The 19,460-nt window shown below is 45.0% G+C and overlaps 1 protein-coding gene across 1 annotated transcript; it reads right to left on the reverse strand.

Moving 5' to 3' along the window:
• Nucleotides 1–7,503: 7,503 nt before the first annotated feature.
• On the reverse strand, nucleotides 7,504–18,333 carry LRRC32 (leucine rich repeat containing 32). Its single transcript, XM_009957181.2, has 3 exons — nucleotides 18,311–18,333; nucleotides 14,904–14,994; nucleotides 7,504–9,444 (listed from the first exon to the last, which is right to left on the reverse strand). The coding sequence occupies exons 1-3, from the start codon at nucleotides 18,331–18,333 to the stop codon at nucleotides 7,504–7,506; spliced, it is 2,055 nt and encodes a 684-aa protein (XP_009955483.2).
• Between the last annotated feature and the right edge of the window lie 1,127 nt (nucleotides 18,334–19,460).

A 19,460-nucleotide genomic window follows, 5' to 3' on the forward strand; every position in this document is an offset into this window, starting at 1 on the left:
AGGTTGGAACGGGCCTCTGGAGAGCTCCAGTCCAGCTCCCTGATCAAAGCAGGGCCAACCTCAGTGTCAGAAGCTGTTGCTCAGGGCTTTGTCCTGATGAGTTCTGAAAATCTCCAAGGATTTTCCAGACTTTGACCTCTCTCATTATGGAGATTTTTTTTTCCATATGTTCAATCTGAACTTCCCCAGTTGCGACTCTCAGTGGTTGCATCTTGTCCTTTAACTAATACTCCTGGGAGAAACTGATGCTGTCTTCTTTGTAACTGCCCTTCCAGTACTGACAAAAAATGTACCCCCAAGATTTTCTTTTCTCCAGGCTGAATGAGCCTAGTTCCCTCCATCTCCTTCTCAGATATCACATTCTCCAGCCCCCTGACCATCTTGGTGGCCCCTGCTGGATTCACTCCAGTTTGTCAGTCTCTCTCTTGCACTGGGAGGCCTACAGCTGGACATAGTAACCAGATGTGGAGTTAGATGTGCCAAATAGAGAGGAATAACATCTCTTCACTTTCAAACTAAGCTTTTGCAAAAACAGCTTAGTATTAAGCTGGATTTTGTTATCACTAGGGCATGGTGTTGATTCATGGACAGCTTGTCCACCCTCAGGTCCTCTTCTGCAAAGCTACATTCCACTCATCTTCACAGAATCACACAGAATCACACAGAAGCACAGAATGTCAGGCGTTGGAAGGGACCTCGAAAGAACATCTAGTCCAACCCCCCTGCCAGAGCAGGACCACCTACAGCAGGTCACACAGGAATGTGTCCAGGCGGGTTTTGAATGTCTCCAGAGAAGGAGACTCCACCACCTCTCTGGGCAGCCTGTGCCAGTGCTCTGTCATCCTCACAGTGAAAAAGTTTTTCCTTATGTTAATGTGAATCCTCCTATGCTCCAGCTTGCACCCATTGCCCCTTGTCCTGTCATTGGCCATCACTGAGAAGAGCCCAGCTCCATCCTCCTGACACTCGCCATTTACGTATTTATAAACATTGATGAAGTCACCCCTCAGTCTCCTCTTCTCCAAGCTCAAGACACCCAGCTCCCTCAGCCTTTCATCATAAGGGAGATGTTCCACCCCCTTCATCACCTTTGTGTCTCTGCGCTGGACTCTTTCCAGCAGCTCCCTGTCCTTCTTGAACTGAGGGGCCCAGAACTGGACACACTATTCCAGACGGGGTCTCACCAGGGCAGAGGAGACGGGGAGGAGAACCTCTCTCGACCTCCTGACCACCCTCTTCTAATCCACCCCAGGATGCCATTGGCCTTCTTGGCCACGAGGGCACATTGCTGGCTCATGGTCATCCTGCTGCCCACCAGGACCCCCAGGTCCCTTTCCCCTACGCTGCTCTCCAACAGCTCAGTCCCAGCCTAGACTGGGACATGGGGTGGTTCTTTCCCAGATGCAAGACTCGACACTTGCCCTCGTTGCAGTTCATCAAATGTCTCCCCCTCCAGCTCTCCAGCCTGTCCAGCTCTTGCTGGGTGGCAGCACAGCCTTCTGGTGTGGCAGCCACTCCTCCCAGTTTTGTGCCTTCAGACTTGCAGGTCATTGATGTATATGTTGAACAGTGCTGGTCCCAGTACCCACCCCTGAGGGACTCCACTAGATACAGGCCTCCAACTGGACTCTGTCCCATTGACTACAACTCTCTGACTTCTTCCCTTCAACCAATTCACAATCCACCTCACTACCCAATCATTCAGACCACTCTTCCTCAGTTTAGCTGTGAGGATGCTGTGGGAGATGGTCAAATGCTTTACTGAAATCAGAATAAACCACATCCACTGCACTGCCATCATCTATCCACCTGGGCTATCTTGTCCCTAGGCTGGAGTGTTCCATGATCTTGTTCTATCCAAGGTGCAGGTCTTTGCTGAACCTCATGAAGTTTCTGTTAGACCATTGCTCTGATGTGGAAGGTCCTTCTGAATAACAGCTCTGCCCCCAACATATCAACCACTGTTCCATCTGGTGTCATGTGGATGGTAAACATGATAAAGGCTTAAATATGGAAATGTAGCTTAAAGCAGTGTGCAGCCTTCCTCTCCTTTATTTCTGCCCTGTAATGCCGCACTCTTTGCTTCTCTTTCATCCTGACCATTCCCTCCTCATTTGTCTTCCAAATTCCTGGTTTAGCTGGGCTTATTCCCCTTCTGTTCTCCTGGCCCCACACCTCCTGCCCGGTTGTCTGTCCCAAACCTTCTTCTCCTTGGTAGTTTTCCTGCCTGAAAATGGGTTTCTTTCCTTCTCTGGTTTTGGCTCCAGGACTCTGGACTCCTCTGTCCTCTCCGTTTTCTGGGCAAGTCAGAAACAGTAGAGAGGAATCTTTTCTGTTGTCACCTTTCAGAATGTTTCTTCATAAAGAATACTGCTTATGAATCGGAAAATACGTGTCTTTGATGCAATGACTGCTAGAAATGGACAGGAGGCGGAAATCTGTGGAACTAACTTGGCTCTGCAATGTGACAGAACAGCCATGATCAATAGCTTGGGAGAAAAGTGACTCTCCCAGTGTTGCAGGACTGTTCCCTTACATTTGCCAAAATTTTGTTTAGTGTCATGTTGCATCAGACTCCAAATGTCTTTGCTTGCGAAAGAATGTTGCACAGCCCAACGGGTCCTCCTCAGAAAGCTCTTCCGTGCTTATCCAGTCTCTTTTCCCTCCCGTTTTGGTTTCTCCGTTTCCCTGGTTACTACATACTTCTGTTTGTCACCCCTCGTGAGCTGATGTCCTCCTCTCTTTGCATACATCACGTATTTGCAGGCAGCCAGCATGTTGCCTAGCCAAGGTACCCCAGTGTATCCCTGCTCTGCACTGCTCAGCTCAGACTGCCTCTTTGCAAAGCTTTTCCCAACCCTCTTTCTTGGATGCTCTTCACTTTCCGGTTACACTTCTCAGTTACCCATCATGAAGAGCTGAATTGTACTAAAACCCTCTTCTCTACTCCGTTTCATTCTCTTCTTCTACCATCCTTCATTTCTGCTCCTTTATTATCTGTCTCCTAGTCTCTTTTCTCACTTTTCCACTACAAGAGATGGGCTGAAGCTTCATACATCCTCTCTAACCTCTCGGGTTGGGGAGTGGTGGGTAAGTACCTATTACTGACTGTTCTGCTGGAGTATTTTCAGCTCTCCACTGCTTGGAAGGAATTACACCAACACTTTGTTTTCTCCTTTTCCCATCGCTCACCCTGAGCTCTCTGATGGCTCTCAGCTCCTCTCATCCCCCTTTCCTCTTGTTTCTTGGCAAAATCTATTTGGACCCTCACCAGTCCATGACCCACGAGACCAAAATCTACACTGCCTGGATAGTTGCAGTGTTGTCAGAAAGCTGCAGACCCTACACTTAATTTTTGTTCTTTCGTTACGGATAATTTTCCTCTTTCACTCAAATAAAGCCACAATGGCAGGTGAATGATCTCTCTGTCAGTGAGGACGTGCTTAACTTGGTCCTTCTGAGAGCAGACTACAGGACAGAGGTGATGTTGGTGGGTAGCTTTGCTGTATTTCAGCTCTTCAGATGCTCACCACAGCTCTGACAGAGCAGGCGACTGTCATTAGAAAGCAGTAAGTGAAAGAATTATATGTACATCTGGACAATCTCAGTTTTTCCTGGGGCTTGTATAAGACATAATACAGAGCCTTGATTTTGAGAGATGGCCCCAGTTTTCTGTAAAAATCAGACTTGTTTCAGGGTTGGTGAGATGCAGGCTCTGAATTTAGGCATCTGAAATACATCATTGATCACCTTTGAAAATCTTGATCAAATTGCTTTACATGGACAGGGACGAAATAGGAATCCACAGGCACCAGCACCACAGGCTGTTTGTTATTATAGAAGACCACTTAGTACAGGCTGTTCTAATTTAGGTTAAACAAAGCTAATCCTGAAGTAAAGTCTTTCTTATACTAGCCAGCGTGCGTCTGTGCCTTTGCACATGTGTGCACAAACAGAATAGGCAATTGCTTATGGAAAATAACAGATAGGGCCAGAGGATGCCTTGCCGTGCAAGGTAAGACATGTTTTTCTTTCTTGTTGAGATACAGAGGATTCAGGTTGTGATTTTGCTTTGTTTCTCCCTAGGCAAGTAAGAGGGTACTGAATGGCATGGGGAACAGACAGGGACAGGAAAGCAAGTGCTCTGGACTCTGAAATATTAGGAGGCACTTGCTGGGTTTTATACAATCCACCGTGGCTAGTTCAGGGCTGATCAGGGTCCCTACAGAAAGGTGTGTAGCCAGAGACTCTGGTACTCTGCTAGGGTATTGTTTTGTCTTTGCTTTGCAGGAAAAGCCAACGCCTTTGGAAACTGAGACTTGACTTTCCATGGATGGCCAACATGAGTCATGACTTGTTGAACTTTTATGGACTCTCTCTGGGAGCGCTTCTAGTGCTTCCAGTACTTGTATCTACCCAATCTCACTGCAGAGAACCATTTTTGGGAACAATCCATGGCATTGTGGCAGGAAATATTTGAAAGAGATCTATTGTCATGCCCCATGCAGACAGCTGCAGAGAGGAAGCCACTTGTTGCCTGTCACAATTTAAAAAAAAAAATTTGCATTGGCTTCATAAATCCTGCATGCTCTGCTACATATCCCATGATCCTGGAAGGATATTCCTTGGCTTAGCAGCATGATCTCTCTTTGCATCAACAGAGGCTGTTGCAAGGACTTTAGGAAAGAGCAATGAATGAGGGGGTATATTTTGGTTGCAAAATTACAGTCAAAACAGCCTGTATTGTGCCGACCTGTTAGGACAATGGGGCTAACTGGCAGAAAGATGTGAAATTGTGAGTAATGGCTACGTTTGATGCAGGATCATGTACTTTGGTGTTTGGGCTTCTTGCAGGCACAGGAACAGACAGGGGAGTCATCTGCGTACCTCTGTTTTGAGGAATAATATCATGGAGAGCTCCCATTTCTCCCTTGTTTCCCCTCTCCTTGCTCTTTTTTTCATATTTTCTTTCCCTCACGCTCCTCATCCCATTTAGAATTGGCCAGAGTGGTCTCACGTCACTTCTCGGTTGCTTATGCTTCTAACAGAGAAATCCAAATGAGCCGTGCCGCGCTTTACTCCTGAGGCTTATTCCTCGAGAAAGCTGTTTCTGCTCCCAGGGAAGTCAATGGAAGTCTAATTAGTCCCAGATGTTTAGTAATAACAAGCACTTCCTTTTGGTAGAGCCAAACAAAAGCAGTGTTAAAACTGTTAATTAAATGGGTTTGGCTCTGTCATCAGGCTATTAACTAATTCCAGTCATGGCAGCCGAGCTAATACTGGCTCTCGGAAGGAGATACAATCTTGCTGTGCTCCACACAAAACGCACAAAAGGCTCCACAAAAAGGAACTCAGTGTGTGGCTAAATTAGCCCTCATCTGGGCTCATAGCTCAGCTTGCCTTCACACCAAAGGAAAACCTCACCAGCTTCAGCGTCGGGCTTCCGACTAATCCCTGGGATTGCTGCTTGTGCAAACTTTCTCCTACAAGAAGAGCTTGAGCCAATGGGTAGAGTTGGCTTTTGTAGGTGTTTGATCAGGCCCTATTGCTGCTGACTGTGAAAATGCTTGCCTGTGTCTTTAGTAGATCTCCTTGTTCTCCATTGGTTGTGCTCTAAGATAAGGAGCAGCTGTCTCTGCTTCAGGACCAGAAGGTAATGGTTGAAGGTGAAGTCTGAACACCACAGAAAAATAGGAAGACATAGCTTTTCATCTGTGCAGCATTCCAAGCTGGTGCTTTAATATATTCACAACCCTCTGCCTTTTACAAAATTCAAAGGTGTTTTTATTGTACAAAAATCCACAACAAAAACTACCAGCCAGTTTCTTACATAACTGCTTAAAAAATAAGATTGTGCACCTTTTTGTAGTGTGTTAATTTTGACATTCACTAGCTGGAAGAAACAGAAATGGAGCAGCAATTTGACTCTGAGCTATTTACCTGGACAGGTTTTGGTTCGACCTCTATTTCTCTTATGTGCCTTAATATGCAGTTCCTGGCATTAATAGAAAACCTGATATAGCTCCTTTCGAAGCCATTGAACCCTGTTAGTAGGGCAGGCTCCCACAGTTGGTGAGGTTTTTTTCTCTTCAAAAGGGTGAATTTGCTGTCAGAGTACGGGACATAACATATGTCGGTGTCAGCTTTTAGCAACATAACAGGTGGCCGTGTTAAACCCATCACAGAATGAGGATCTACATAACTTTTCTCGGAGCCAGTCCTCAAGACCATAATATGTTTTTAGGGAGAGACAGCGGTCATCTGACCTGAATAACGGGCCAGGACTAGGTTCCCTGTGTGTTGTTTCACACTGGTATCTTTAAAACACCATTTTGCTGTCTAGCTTCCTGTGACCTTTAAAAACAGATATTCTTCTGCATTGAAATGCAACTGTATGCAGTGAATTCCCAACCCTTTTCCTTAGAAATATTAACATTTCAGTCTGATGTTAGCTGTTTGAAATTCATTCTCCAAGATTTTTCTTTTAAAAAGCGTTCACCCCAGAGATGAATTTCTTCACATTAAACCCAGTTAAATATGTATTGCACGCGAGGGGCAAATTTCTCCTCTTTGAGTTGAACTGTGGACCTGTGACCTTCTGAGCAGATTTGGGTAATGTATAGTGCAGCTGTTTCATGCCTGAGTTTTCTCTTACATCCTTTGTGGGTATTAAGTGCCAGGACTAATTGACGTCATCTACCTCTCACGTCTTGCCCCAGTGGCTGAAGCAACGTACTACAAGCAAGGGGAGGTATCCAAAGAGATTCCTTCCACCAAGGCCTTTGGTTCCCATGGTGAGCCATTCGATTTTCTAAATGGCACCCGTGAGTACAACAGACATAAACTGTAATTTCCCTTTTTAGCTAAATTCTCATTGATTTGCAACTCAGGGGAGATTTGCAACCTATTTCAAGGACTGAAATGTTGTATTTTGGCCCACCCTGACATAGGTCTGTATGATTTCAGTTTAAGAAGGGTTAGGAGCTAACCAGCTAGGAAAAAGCAAAGCTCAGATGAAACCAAAATGTCTCATGGAGGCACATAACTTTGAGAAGCGCTTTCCTACTCACTTGATGTCATCAATGACTGTCATAAAAAGGTGATTCAGCTACAGTGCTCAGTTTGCATAAAGACTTTCTGTCAAGGTGACATCACAAAGTATCTCTGAGCTTAGTGAAAAGTCTCAAGACCTTAGAGGACTTTTTCTTTTGGTCTCGTTTAAGTTACACATCCCTCAAAATAACAGCAGGACTTTACACGGGCTTCTTCTACCACTGTGTAAACTTTTTAAGCAGATCTGCTTGTGAATGAAGCAAGTGCAAAACATGGCAAATTCTCCTTTCCGTCCCTGGAACCCAGAGCACTATAGTGGTGCAGTTCAGGGGCACTTTGAAACCATCTTAAAATCCACAGTTAAAAATCAAAGATGAGAATTTTACCCTTCATTTCTACACACTGGCAGTGTAGCACCTGATTTCTTGATTTTCAAGGCATTTTGTGTCCCTATGCTTTAAACTGATGGCTAAAGTTTTGCCTGCGGAAGCAAAAAAATGAACCCACGCCAATAATGATCACGGATAAAACCAACACAAATGTTAATATAATAAGGAAGTTGATTTTCTTCAGATCCTCCTTTTCACAGTCTTCTGGTCTAATGTTCTCCATGTGCATTTCTTCCTGGTACCCAAAGTTCTGTGTGTACTGGCACGTTAAGTGCTCCACGTTGGGGATCTGGACATTTTTGTTCTGGATCATTGATGAGAGCCAGATGTTTCCACAGCAGTCAAGTGGGTTCCCAGTGAGATATAAGTTTTTAAGGGAATTTTCTAATGCTAAAATATTGCTGTTCTGTAATGTACTAAACCTATTGTTCCGTAGGTCCAGAACTTCCAGTGGAGAGTCACTACCCCACTTAGGCAGCCAGTTCAGCTGATTTTCAGAAAGGTTTAAATGTTTAAGGTGACTAAAACAAGGCAAGTCAATATTTAAATCTATCAGGTTATTGCCATGTAAATACAAATATTCCAGAGAGTTTTCCAGTCCTGATAATGCTTTAACTTCTATTTTCAGTCCGGGGTTCATGGAGAGATCCAAGACAATCAGAGGAGTCTTGTAGAAAGTGTATGCTGGTAGGATGTTCAGCATGTTGTCAGCTAGGTACAAGTACTGAAGAGTAGAAGAATCCACAAAAGATACACAACCGCTTTCCTCTCCAGCAAGTCTTTGCTTAGCTAATCCTGAGTACATGCTGCAAAGGCTGATATTATTGCTCTGTAGATTAAGCAGTCTGAGGCTAGGAAGACTTGAGAAGATATCAAACTGCAGGGTCTGAAGATGGTTGTTTTGAATATAGAGCTCCTTCAAATTTGACAATGTGCCAACATCTAGAAGAAGGTTCTGCAAAGCATTGTAGCTCAAGTCGAGGACAGTCAGGGAGATCAATGTACTGTCATAAGTTACTGCAAATGCCTGAAGACAGTTTTTGCTGAGATTAAGGGTGTGAAGGGACAACATTGATTCAAAGAACTCATCTGGAATGGATTTGATTTCATTATAACTTAAGTCTAAATATACAAGCTGGGATAAATAAACAGAACTTCTGTTTCTACTTTCCTTCTGATCAAGAAGATGAAAAGAAGCATCTAGCCATTCATTTTCCATATAGTCCATTTTCTTATGAGAGGATTCAGCCGTGAGCTGGATTAAATTCTTTGATAAATTCAGAGTTACCAGCTTATTTACCTGGGGGAAGACTGGGAAGTGAAGCAGTTTGTTTTCACTCAGATCCAAACATCTTAAGCTATATTCATCATCTGATTTTGTGGTGTGGAAGGTCTCAATGCTATTCCTGCTAAGGTCAAGTATCTCCAGCTGCCTGAGGTTGAAATCAGAGATGCAAGTAATTGAATTCATGGAGAGATTGAGTTTGGAAAGGTTCACTAGAGTCTCAAAAGCACCTTCTTCTATTTCCATTATGATATTGCTCTGAAGATCTATCTCCACAAGATTGGGAGATCCCTGAAACATCTTGTGTGATATCATTATAATACTGTTGTCTGCCAAAGAAAGATACCGCAGTGCTGGAGCTTGTTTAATGAAATATTCAGCCATTCCATTGTACAGACTGTTGTGGGACAAGTCCAGTATTTCCACCTTGGGTAAAAGTCCAATCCCCTCTGTCCCATTCTGAGCAAGCTCATATAAGTGATTGCTGGCTAAATTTATTTCCAGCAAACTCGTCATGTGTGCAAAGACTCCAGGTGTGATGAAACTTATCTGGTTAGAGCTTAAATCCAGGCACTGGAGGGAAGTGTAAAATGATAACGGCATTTCAGGGATGCTTTGAATCAGATTTCCAGACAGATCTATTTTGTTTACATTCAGATGGAGCTCACGAGGGATTTGGTGGAGGTCTTTGTTGTGGCAAAATGCCTGCGAGTTTGCCTGCCAGAAAAAGAGAGAAAAGGGGTTGTCACGTGACAAACGAAAAACATCTTTACACGAAATATCAAGAAAATAACATTCAGCATCCAGGAAGATCCTTCTTCTGAAACACTGATCACACTACTTTCTCTGAGCATTCAGACAGCAAGAACAACAATCCAAATGTTTCTTTGCAGCTAACAGCACTCATTTAATTTTAAGGACATTTCTGACTTACAATGGTAGAGAGTTTTATCTGCATGTGATACCTACTAATTGTTCTCCTTTTTTTGTACCTTTCCCCTGGGCTCATTTCAATAGTCCCAAGTCATTTCAATAGTCCCAAGTGAAGGAGTTTTGCCCTCTTTCCATTGCAATCAATCACCACTTCCTTACTTTTGTTCTGATGTTTAATTTTATCAGCTTCGTTGCTGCATTAGATTTTGCAAACTCTACATGCAATGGTAAGTACTACTTAGAAGAGCTTCACTCTGTTGGCAGCATAGGTCCCAAGGAGATAGAGAAATGTATAAGGATCCTATAACATAAGAAACATCTCTTTCCCTCTTAGTCACACCCTCAGATATTTGATCATGTCTTCCTTTAGCCATGGCTTAGTTAAGCAATGTATCTTTAACCAATAGGGTCATTCAACAACTGAAAATTTTCTGATGCAAATCTCCAGACTCTTCCTGCTTTTATGATCCATGTTCATCCTTTCCCTAAGACAACATTTCCCCCCTTCTTGTATGGGCAGCACACCTTATGAACCCACCCCCACAAGACACCCGTGATACAACATGGAAAAGACAATGTAAAGCCAGCTTTTGAGAGGAAAAAAGCTGTAATGTGCAGTGAGGGTCGTGCCTTTTCAGTCCAATTGTCAGCAGCAGGGTAGAGAAAAAACCCAAGTGTCAAAGTCAAATTCATCTTCTAGATGCATGCCTGTTTAATTGCAGCTAGGACTGAACCTGTGTCCAGAGCAAAATTTGGAATGTGTGTCCATAAGAACATTGGAAACATGAATATGATCATCCTTGCATAAATGTCAAACTATTTTGTTATTAAGGAGAACATACAGCAGCGGGAGGAAGTGAAATGCAAAGGGCTTAGGCAGCATTTAATTTACTGGAGTAAAACTGTTGTTATGAATGTATTTAGGTGACTGGGTCATGTACTGTTTGTAGAAAGATCAGAAATAACAGCAAGAAAAAAAATCTGTTGAAACTTAACTTCTGTCGAGAAGCAGAATCCAGATTCCATGACGCAAAGTTATTCAGACATTAAAGAAACATTAAAAGTAAAAAATATTAAACCCCATCTGTTTCATGTGAGCCTTTAGGCGACTGAAGTGGCAGGTCTGTCTCCCTCAGGAGAAGTGGGGCAATAGTCAGCATTTTGTGAATGTCTTTTGCGTCATGTGAGTTTTGGAAACTGCACAAAAATGTGCCAGAGAAGTGTAAGTGCTCGTCCAAACTCTGGATATACACAGGCTGTTCCGCAGTCCCAGAGTCACAGAATCACAGAATGGTGGGGGTTGGAAGGGACCTCTGGAGATCATCTAGTCCAACCCCCTGCTAAAGCAGGTTCACCTACAGCAGGTCACACAGGACAGCATCCATGTGGGTTTTGAATATCTCCAGAGAAGGAGACTCCACAGCCTCTCTGGGCAGCCTGTTCCAGTGCTCTGCCACCCTCAAAGAAAAGAAGTTTCTCCTCGTGTTCAGGTGGAACTTCCCTTGTCCCTCCACTCCCTCTGGGCATCCAGCGTCTTAGCAAAATCCTGATCCAACACCCCTCGACGCCAGCTGGTTGGTTTTCACCAAAGTCGATGGGGGAGGGGTCAGTCTCAGTTCAGTACATATCTTGCAGGACTGGGCCCTTAATCTGCATCCACTGAAAACTCCCAGTGATAAAAGGGGCTGATAAAATCTATACCTCCCACTGTCCACCATTTTTTCTTAAAAAAATTCCCCTCCTGTCTTGTTTTCTAAACTTTCATTCTTTTTCACTGACTATTTTGATCCTCACTGAATTTCTTACCATCTCGTCTGTTCTGCACCATCTTTTCTCCCCTGAGGCTCAGACTCCATTAATTTTATTCTCATCAGCACTAGGATGAAAAGATGAAGCACATCTCAGTGGGATGGAGCAAACAGCATCTGTTTGTGTTATCTCTGCTCCTCCCATCCCACAGCCCAGTGGGTGGCAGCCTGAGGCTGGAAAAGAGGTTTTTGCCAGTCTCATGTTCTGACTTCATCATCTCTGCCAGTGCTGCCACCGGTTTGCTTGAAGTCCGTTGGCAAGAAGCACTGCAGGGTGGGGAACACTCGGTCCCTTTGGTGTCTGGTCCCACTCAGGTGCTCATGAAAAAAATGTCCCAACAGCCCAGAAGTTGAGCATCATTTGGATTCTGAACCCAGTTCTTCACTGCCCAGCACTGGGTGGAAGTTGTCCCCCACGTTCATAAGAGCCCTACAAACAGAGCAGCTGGATCCAAGTCTCCACTCTTATTCTTCTGTATCAACTCGTGAGAATTTGAACCAAAGAATTCGGACTGGAGCCACTTGGCACTGACTTGCACTTGCACGGTGTCCGTGCCCATTCTCTAGAAGAGCTGCCCAGGCGAAGGCTCAGCTACACAAACAAACCTTAGCCGTTTGCCCTGGTACCACATACCAGCTGACCTGTGATAATCGGCTATGGCCATGTTCTTGCATCACCTCAATGAAAGGTAAGATATAATTTGCTAAAACCCCTTCCCTTCTAAAAATTATCTGAAAGCTCCTCCTTTGCCAGTTGACATGAATTAGCAGAAACATCTTTCTTTGGGAGGTAAAATTAGTTGAAGCTCCTCTCCCTGGAAGGCAAAGTGAGTTAGGAAGAACCTCCTGTGCCTTGTTATCTTGCAAACAGGTAGATTCTGTTTAACATATTTATCAATGATCTTGACAAAGGGATAGAATGCACCCTTAGCAAGTTTGCAGACGACACTAAGTTAGGTGGGAGTGTTGAGCTGCTCGAGGGTAGGGAGGCTCTGCAGAGGGACCTGGGCAGGCTGGATTGATGGGCCAAGGCCAACCATATGAGCTTCAACAAGGCCAAGTGCCGGGTCCTGCACTGGGGTCACCACAACCCCACACAGCTCTACAGGCTGGGGGATGAGGGGCTGGAAAGCTGCCTGGGGGAAAAGGACCTGGGGGTGCTGGTTAACAAGTGGCTGAACATGAGCCAGCAGTGTGCCCAGGTGGCCAAAAAAGCCAATGGCATCCTGGCTTGTATTAGGAATAGTGTGGCCAGCAGGAGCAGGGAGGTGATCGTGCCTCTGTACACAGCACTGGTGAGGCTGCACCTCGAATCCTGTGCGCGGTTTTGGGCCCCTCACTGCAAGAAGGACACTGAGGTGCTGGAGCGTGTCCAGAGAAGGGCAACGAAGTTGGTGAAGGATCTGGAGAACAGGTCTGGTGAGAGGCGGCTGAGGGAGCTGAGGGTGTTCAGCCTGGAGAAGAGGAGGCTGACGGGAGACCTTATTGCTCACTACAACTACCCGAGAGGACACTGTAGAAAGGTAGGTTCTGGTTTCTTCTCACAGATAATTAATGATAGAACAAGAGGGAACAGACTCAAGCTGTACCAGGGTAGGTTTAGGCTTGACATTAGGAAAAATTTTTCACTGAAAAGTTTGTCAGGTATTGGAACAAGCTGCCCTGGGAGGTGGAGTCACCATCCCTTAATGTGTTTAAAGGTTATTTAGATGTGGTGCTTGGAGATATGGTTTAGGGGTGTCCTTGGTAGAGTAGGGTTGGTGGCTCGACTCAATGATCTCAGAGGTCTTTTCCAACCTGAATGATTCTACGATTCTATATGCAGTAGCTTGTGTAATCAGTGCAGCTCTCTCCCGCAACAGGGGTCTGGTAGGGACTGTTTACTTCCTAAAACCTCTTTTATAAGACTGTGGTGCAATGACAGGAGCACCAGCAGTGAGTCAGAGAGGGGCTCAGGTTTCTGACTCATGCCTCTCCTGTGAGATCTGGGATGAAAGTTTCCATTTCTGAGCCTTTGCTATTCTAAAGGTGTCGCCACAGGGAAAGTACCATGTAAAACACTGTGGCTGTGGTGAAAAATAATCATGTGAAGTAAGGAGGACTCCCAATGGACCCATCAACTAATCCAGTAGCTCCCTCTTTCTTTGAGCTGTGTTTGGATTTACACCCTCCTCTTTCCACTGGACCAAAGGCCCAGTGAAGGAAGAAGATGATCAACATTGACATTAGCGATGCTGAGCTGTTAATTTATACCAGATGGGCATCCCAGCCCCCAAAAGCAGCGTATATTCTGTCGGGGCCAAATTTGTCCCAGCCTAGTTGCATAGAGCCTTGAGTTGCTGGCTTGATAAAAGCAGTTTACAGTGGAGTGGTGGAAACAAGCATGTGTTTACTTCTCAGCAATCAGCCTGATCTGTGACCCATCAAGAAATCGGACGGGATGAATCTGCTTGGATTATTGCATGTCTCGCCGAGCCTTCATGTGACTATGATACATGGGACCTGAGCTGTCATGTTTACAGTGTCTTCATCAGTCTTCTCTCTCCAGCCAGTGAACCGAACTACCCAGTCACCTTCCCAAGATCTTTATATATACACTAGGTCTTAATTTCTCTGGAATTCAGGAAGTACAGCAATACGGCAGGGTGGGCAGGAATGGAATGAGTCCCATAAGGGCAATGTGTACAGCTAGCAAATTATTTTTTTTCCCTATTTTGGAAATTCTTGAGGATTTGTGCTGAACCGCTTCAATGTTCAGGAAAAAAAAAAAAAACAACAAGTATTTTTAAACGGCCTGTTACAGTCAGAAGCACTTGGATAGGGAAGGGAGAAAGTTCAGCTGTGAATAACATTTATGATATTGCACCAGGTGCCTGCAAAAAATTCAAAGAGCAAATTTTGTACTGGAGCGAGAGGCTTTGTCAGTTCTTTTACCTCCAGCAGAAATCAAGAACAGCTCCCCTGGCAGCAATGTTGTGTCAGGGCAGAAGAGGTCAGTCTCCCTGTTATTGCAAAAGGGCTGGTATATGGGTATGTCTCAGATCCTTTATTTAAAGCACAAAGAACTTAGGCCTGGTATAAAGGAGTTGATTTTAGGTCTTTCTTTGTCTCAGCCACAGAATCACTGTACAGTCTTGGGGAAATCAGGTCAAATTTCTTGTAGTCTGTTCCCCCTTAGAAAAAAAATGAAGATAATGACCCTTCTTCTTCCCCCCACCTTTTATGTGCTGTTGCTACAGCAGGGACATAGCCTGAGAACAGGCTGCTGAGCATCCACTAACCCAGCAAAGCCCATCTCTGCCATCACGGAGAGTCTGGTCCTGGCGGGGGCGGTTTCCCTTCCCAGAGACCATTCCCGCTTTTGCAGTGCCTGTAACAAGGGACTCCCAACCTCATCCAGGATCTCAAGGGGCCTGAGTCGGGAGGCAGCCTTACCATTTCACAGGACATCCCCTCTGTGGGCTGATAGTTAGAGGTCCCTCTGTTCACCACTGCCAGGAAGAAGATGACGTACAGTTTCATGATTCTGCAGGTAAAAGTAATTATGGTTAGATTTCAAATGTGACACAGGGGTTGATGCGTGCAAAAGCTGACACCAGATCATCGCCTGACATGGAGAAGCACACAAGCAGCGCAATAAATTAACTCATCTCTGAGCCTACAGCACTTAAGACCTACCTATGTACCACCTTTGCATCCTTCTGAACCCGGTGGGAAAAAGAGAGATTTGTATGAGGCCTTGAAAGGAAGGTCCAAGGCACTTCATGGGATTGCCCCAGTGTGATTTCAGCTGCTGCCTAGATGGTACCCAGGCCACCCAATAAAGTCCAGATGCTCAAGCTGGGTAGTGTGTTTGGCATAATGGAGAAAAACAACCACTGAAAACTGAGTTACCTTCACTCTCCCCATAGAAGCAGCTCAGATACTTTCAGCTAGGCTGGAGTTCAGAGTTGCCAAGTCCTGAGCAAAGTGAATGGGTGCCACTCAGAAACAACAAGCATTGGGAAGAGTTTCCATTTCCGTCCACAGCGTTTTCCACTCCTTTCATCCCAGAGTGTCAAAGAGCTTTTACATATTGATCCAGATTTGTTGAGTTAATATAAACAGCTTAAAAAATGGACTGAGAATTTTTTGTCCAACGGTTGGTTTACCATTTTATACATCCCAGGTATGGGTAGGCTTTTAAATACATTTGAAAGCAGATGCCTTACAAAGCAACAGATATAAATTGGAATGAATTTGTGTGAAATGAAGGATTCATCAGAGTTTAGTTGGTTGGAAAGCACTCCAGAAAAATGTATAGAAATAACTGCAAAAGAAGCAAACAACACTAGGAGGCCTGTCACTGGGCAATGGGAGAAAAATGCAAACAAAGCCAAGCAAAAGCATTCATTCTTCAAATGGTCTTTTTCTAGATGGACACTAATGAGGTCTCTGGCTGTGGTCAGAACGGATATGAACTCCACATATCACTTCTTTATGACAGTCACTGTTGCAAACATGCCGAATCTGTATTTGTATGGCTTCTTGCAGGCAGATCTGAGCTGCTCCTGCCTGCATCCAGAGCTGGTGAAACACACACCAGCTCCCAACTGGAAGCCATGGAGCAGTGCTTAGCTAGCACTGCTCTTAAGTCTTTCCAGCAGCAAGCCTGCATCTGGCAAGCTCCAAGTGCACACCAATCCTATGTGCATGGGCCGCCAAAACTCGGCATCAACGTACTGTTAGTCAGCGGCTTCCACCCACAGAACGTCAGGAGGCTGGAAAAAAAGGAGATGGGAGATGGGATCATTCCCAGCTGGTGGGGATCCCTCCACTTAGTCACTGTTTGAGGGATGCAGCTGATGGCCATGCTTCCGTGCAGTAATGGCAATTGCTGAACAGCCATGCCAACAGTTCAGTATGAGAATCTGCTCGTCCCTTAACTTTCCAGAGAAAGGAGATATGTACTATGAAGAGAGAAACTTGGGAGGCTTAGACCACAGCTACCCTATTTTCAGATTGCACGTCCCTTCTTGTTCAGTGAAACAACTAGTGATGGATGATGATCTGGGACCCCAAGGTGAAAGAGCTTGGAGTTTGTCTTTGGGACTCAGTAGAAGGATCGGAAGTCTGTTCCCTCTCTCTAAAACAAGACCAATGACATTAATTCTCAACCCTTTTAATTAATATTTGCAAAATACACCAAAATCATCCTATGGAAGGAAGAATTGCTGATATTACCACCTATAATGTCTCTGTTATACCCCCTCTGTTCCTCATTCCCCAGGCTTAGAGGAGTGGGTGCGTCCTCTAAGGAGGAGAAAGTGAGTTTTATCATTTGGGTATTAGTTTGCTGGAATTGAGAGAAAAGATAAACATGCAGATGATTACAAGGCTTTACTCAGGGCCCCCAAATGGAAAGTATTTCTGTTCAGATCTGATGAATTAAGCTGAGGAAATCTCCATAGATATTACCCACAACAGGGCACCACCCTGATGGACAGCGTGCATCCCATGTGCTCTGCGATGTCTTCTCTTGTCACACTGCCAGTGCAAACAATGGTCCCTTTGGTTCTTAAATAAAAAACTGGACACGATCCATGTTCTTAACATGCTTTGAAACTTCCTAAATTTTAAGTTTATAAAGCAGCTGGGAAACTGTTGTATTTGACCATAAAAATGTGATTTAATGCCTTGGTGTGCAAGACAGATCTGTAGTAAGCAAGGACGCTGTCCCTCAAGGTGTTTCTAAGGTGGCTGTCGCACCCTGAAGCCCTAGGACATGGTGGTCTCTTTCAACACGAGACCTCATGGACTCCATCCAGCACAACCTCCTTGCTCATGGAGATTCCCTTTCCAAGGTGTCTTTCAGTTCAGCTGTCCAGCTGATGAGCTTTTCCTGCCTAGCTTTTCTCCAAACAACCTTTAGACCCTCCTTGGCAATCCCTAGCACAACACAGCACTGTGTCCCCCTCCTCTCTGCCCTCTTTGAAGGTCTCAGCCCCCTCCCAACCTCTCCCAGTGCAGAGCTCGGGGCTCACAGGACCCCCATTGCCCTGGTGTCAGAGAACACCACCACTAAGCCGTGCCTGCTGGCACTGGCACTGATGTCTCTAACCACAGCTTACAAAAACAGTCTGAGAGCAGCAGTAGCAGCAACTCAACCTAAAGGAGGTTTTATTGCTCTGAGGCTTTCCCGGGGTTGAAGCAGCTTTGTGCTCGGTGCCAATTTGCTCCCACTGGCAGCTGTGATAAAAATCCCAGCGTACCTCAGAGCATGACTGAGCTCTGAACCCAATTCAATGTCACAGCTTTCCATCACGGTGCTTCAATGTCACCCATAGCTATCTACAGCTGAAAAATACAGGTGATTTCAGTGAGTAACACCCTCAAGGAGTCCTATTAAGGGGGTCAAATAATTTAGCATCTAGAAAAAAAGTGTGATACTCAAACCACGTCAGCATATCCACTTAACAGATGGGAGGGCAAAGGCAGAGAAGAGCAGTGATTTGCCCCAAGACACATTTAAAACCGTGGAATAATCAAGGTTTAGTCCCAGTTTGCCCAGTTCCCGCTCCGGAACAACATTTGCTTCCATCTCTATTACAATATTATCCCTGAAATCACTCCATAAATGTTGCTTGTAGCTAACAACAGCAGCATCTTCCAAATTTCCCTCAAAGATAATTTTTGTTACCGCTTAGACAATTAACAAGGATGTTCTGTGTCAAAGAGAGGTTAAATACAAGAGAGCACACATAACACAAACCGAACTCCCCAGGGTCTGATCCTTTTTCACACAAGACTCTTGGCTAAGTTAGAGCCTTCAGGGTTAAAAAGAGGGGGTATTTCACATTTACCTTGTTTCAAGGGTTTCTCGCATCCCCAAGCACTGCTTATCATGTCTTTAAAAAGCATATCCAGCTCTTCAAAACCGGTTCAGTCCTGGTACCGATGAAATCGTTCTTCAGCTTCACATTCACCCATTCGGGACTCACTCGTAACTTCAGAACAAAGGCATTTTCAGGGAAGCAACCTTATTTGGGACAGTGTCTGCTTTAAATTATGTTGCTTGTCTTCCTCCGGACTCTTCTCCAGGCTCTTGCTGGGTCCTAGCCACCGCTGTGTTCCGGACGGAGTCAGCTACTGTGCAGCATCCTGAAGCCCTTCCTCGGGGCAGGCGTTGAGAAACAAGGGGGATTTTTGCCAGAGAAATTATCAGGATCAGGCCATGGGTTTGCTCAGGGGAATAAGTGACTTATCGTTGCCGATGCCATTGTTTAGCTGCGTGCAAGGCAGTGTGTTTACTTTCGGGTTTTGTGTCCGCGAGTTACATTCCTGGAGGGTTGCAGCCTCCTACCCTGCACCTAAATCACTCTCTGCATCGTTAGGAAAACAGCGCTTGAGGATTAAAGGTCTCAAATTCACAGCTGATAAATATAAAGCCCAGAATCTGGAAACCTGTCCTGGAAGAAATAACTCTTTCTCTTCGCAGTGGTCCCACTAATCAGAGCGTGACAGCAGTCTGTTGGCAGGATGGGTGTTCAGTGTCAGCTACAACGCACCTGACTCTGAGGGTTTTCATGGCAGGAGGCAGGAATTAGGGAGATTGATAAAGGCAGGGGGGTATGAACATCTGGATGAGCTGCTGAATTTTTGGCAGACAGTACATAGCGCTCAATCGACCGGACAGGCTAGTAAAAACTTCCCATTGCAAAACCGGTGCTTTTGTCATGCGGATGATTTCAGATGGTCTTCGAGTTCAGCTTTTTATTTATTATTTTGTGCTGCCCTCTAGGGCTGGAGCAGCTGTCTAATTGCTGGTTTCCTCACTTCCTTTTGCTAATTAATTCCTGCTTCTGGAAAATCCACCTTTGCATAGATGTCGCTGTTGCTTTCTCCCAGCCTCACAGGCCTGGACTGTTGCAATGCATTTTTCCCATGGTTGAAATTATACGTCAAAGAGCTGGGCTCTTAGCATCTCGTTTGCATTGCAATGCGCCCCGAAAT

This window comes from Leptosomus discolor, chromosome 1, assembly GCF_034619465.1.
Source record: "Leptosomus discolor isolate bLepDis1 chromosome 1, bLepDis1.hap2, whole genome shotgun sequence".
Lineage (NCBI taxonomy): Eukaryota > Metazoa > Chordata > Aves > Leptosomiformes > Leptosomidae > Leptosomus > Leptosomus discolor.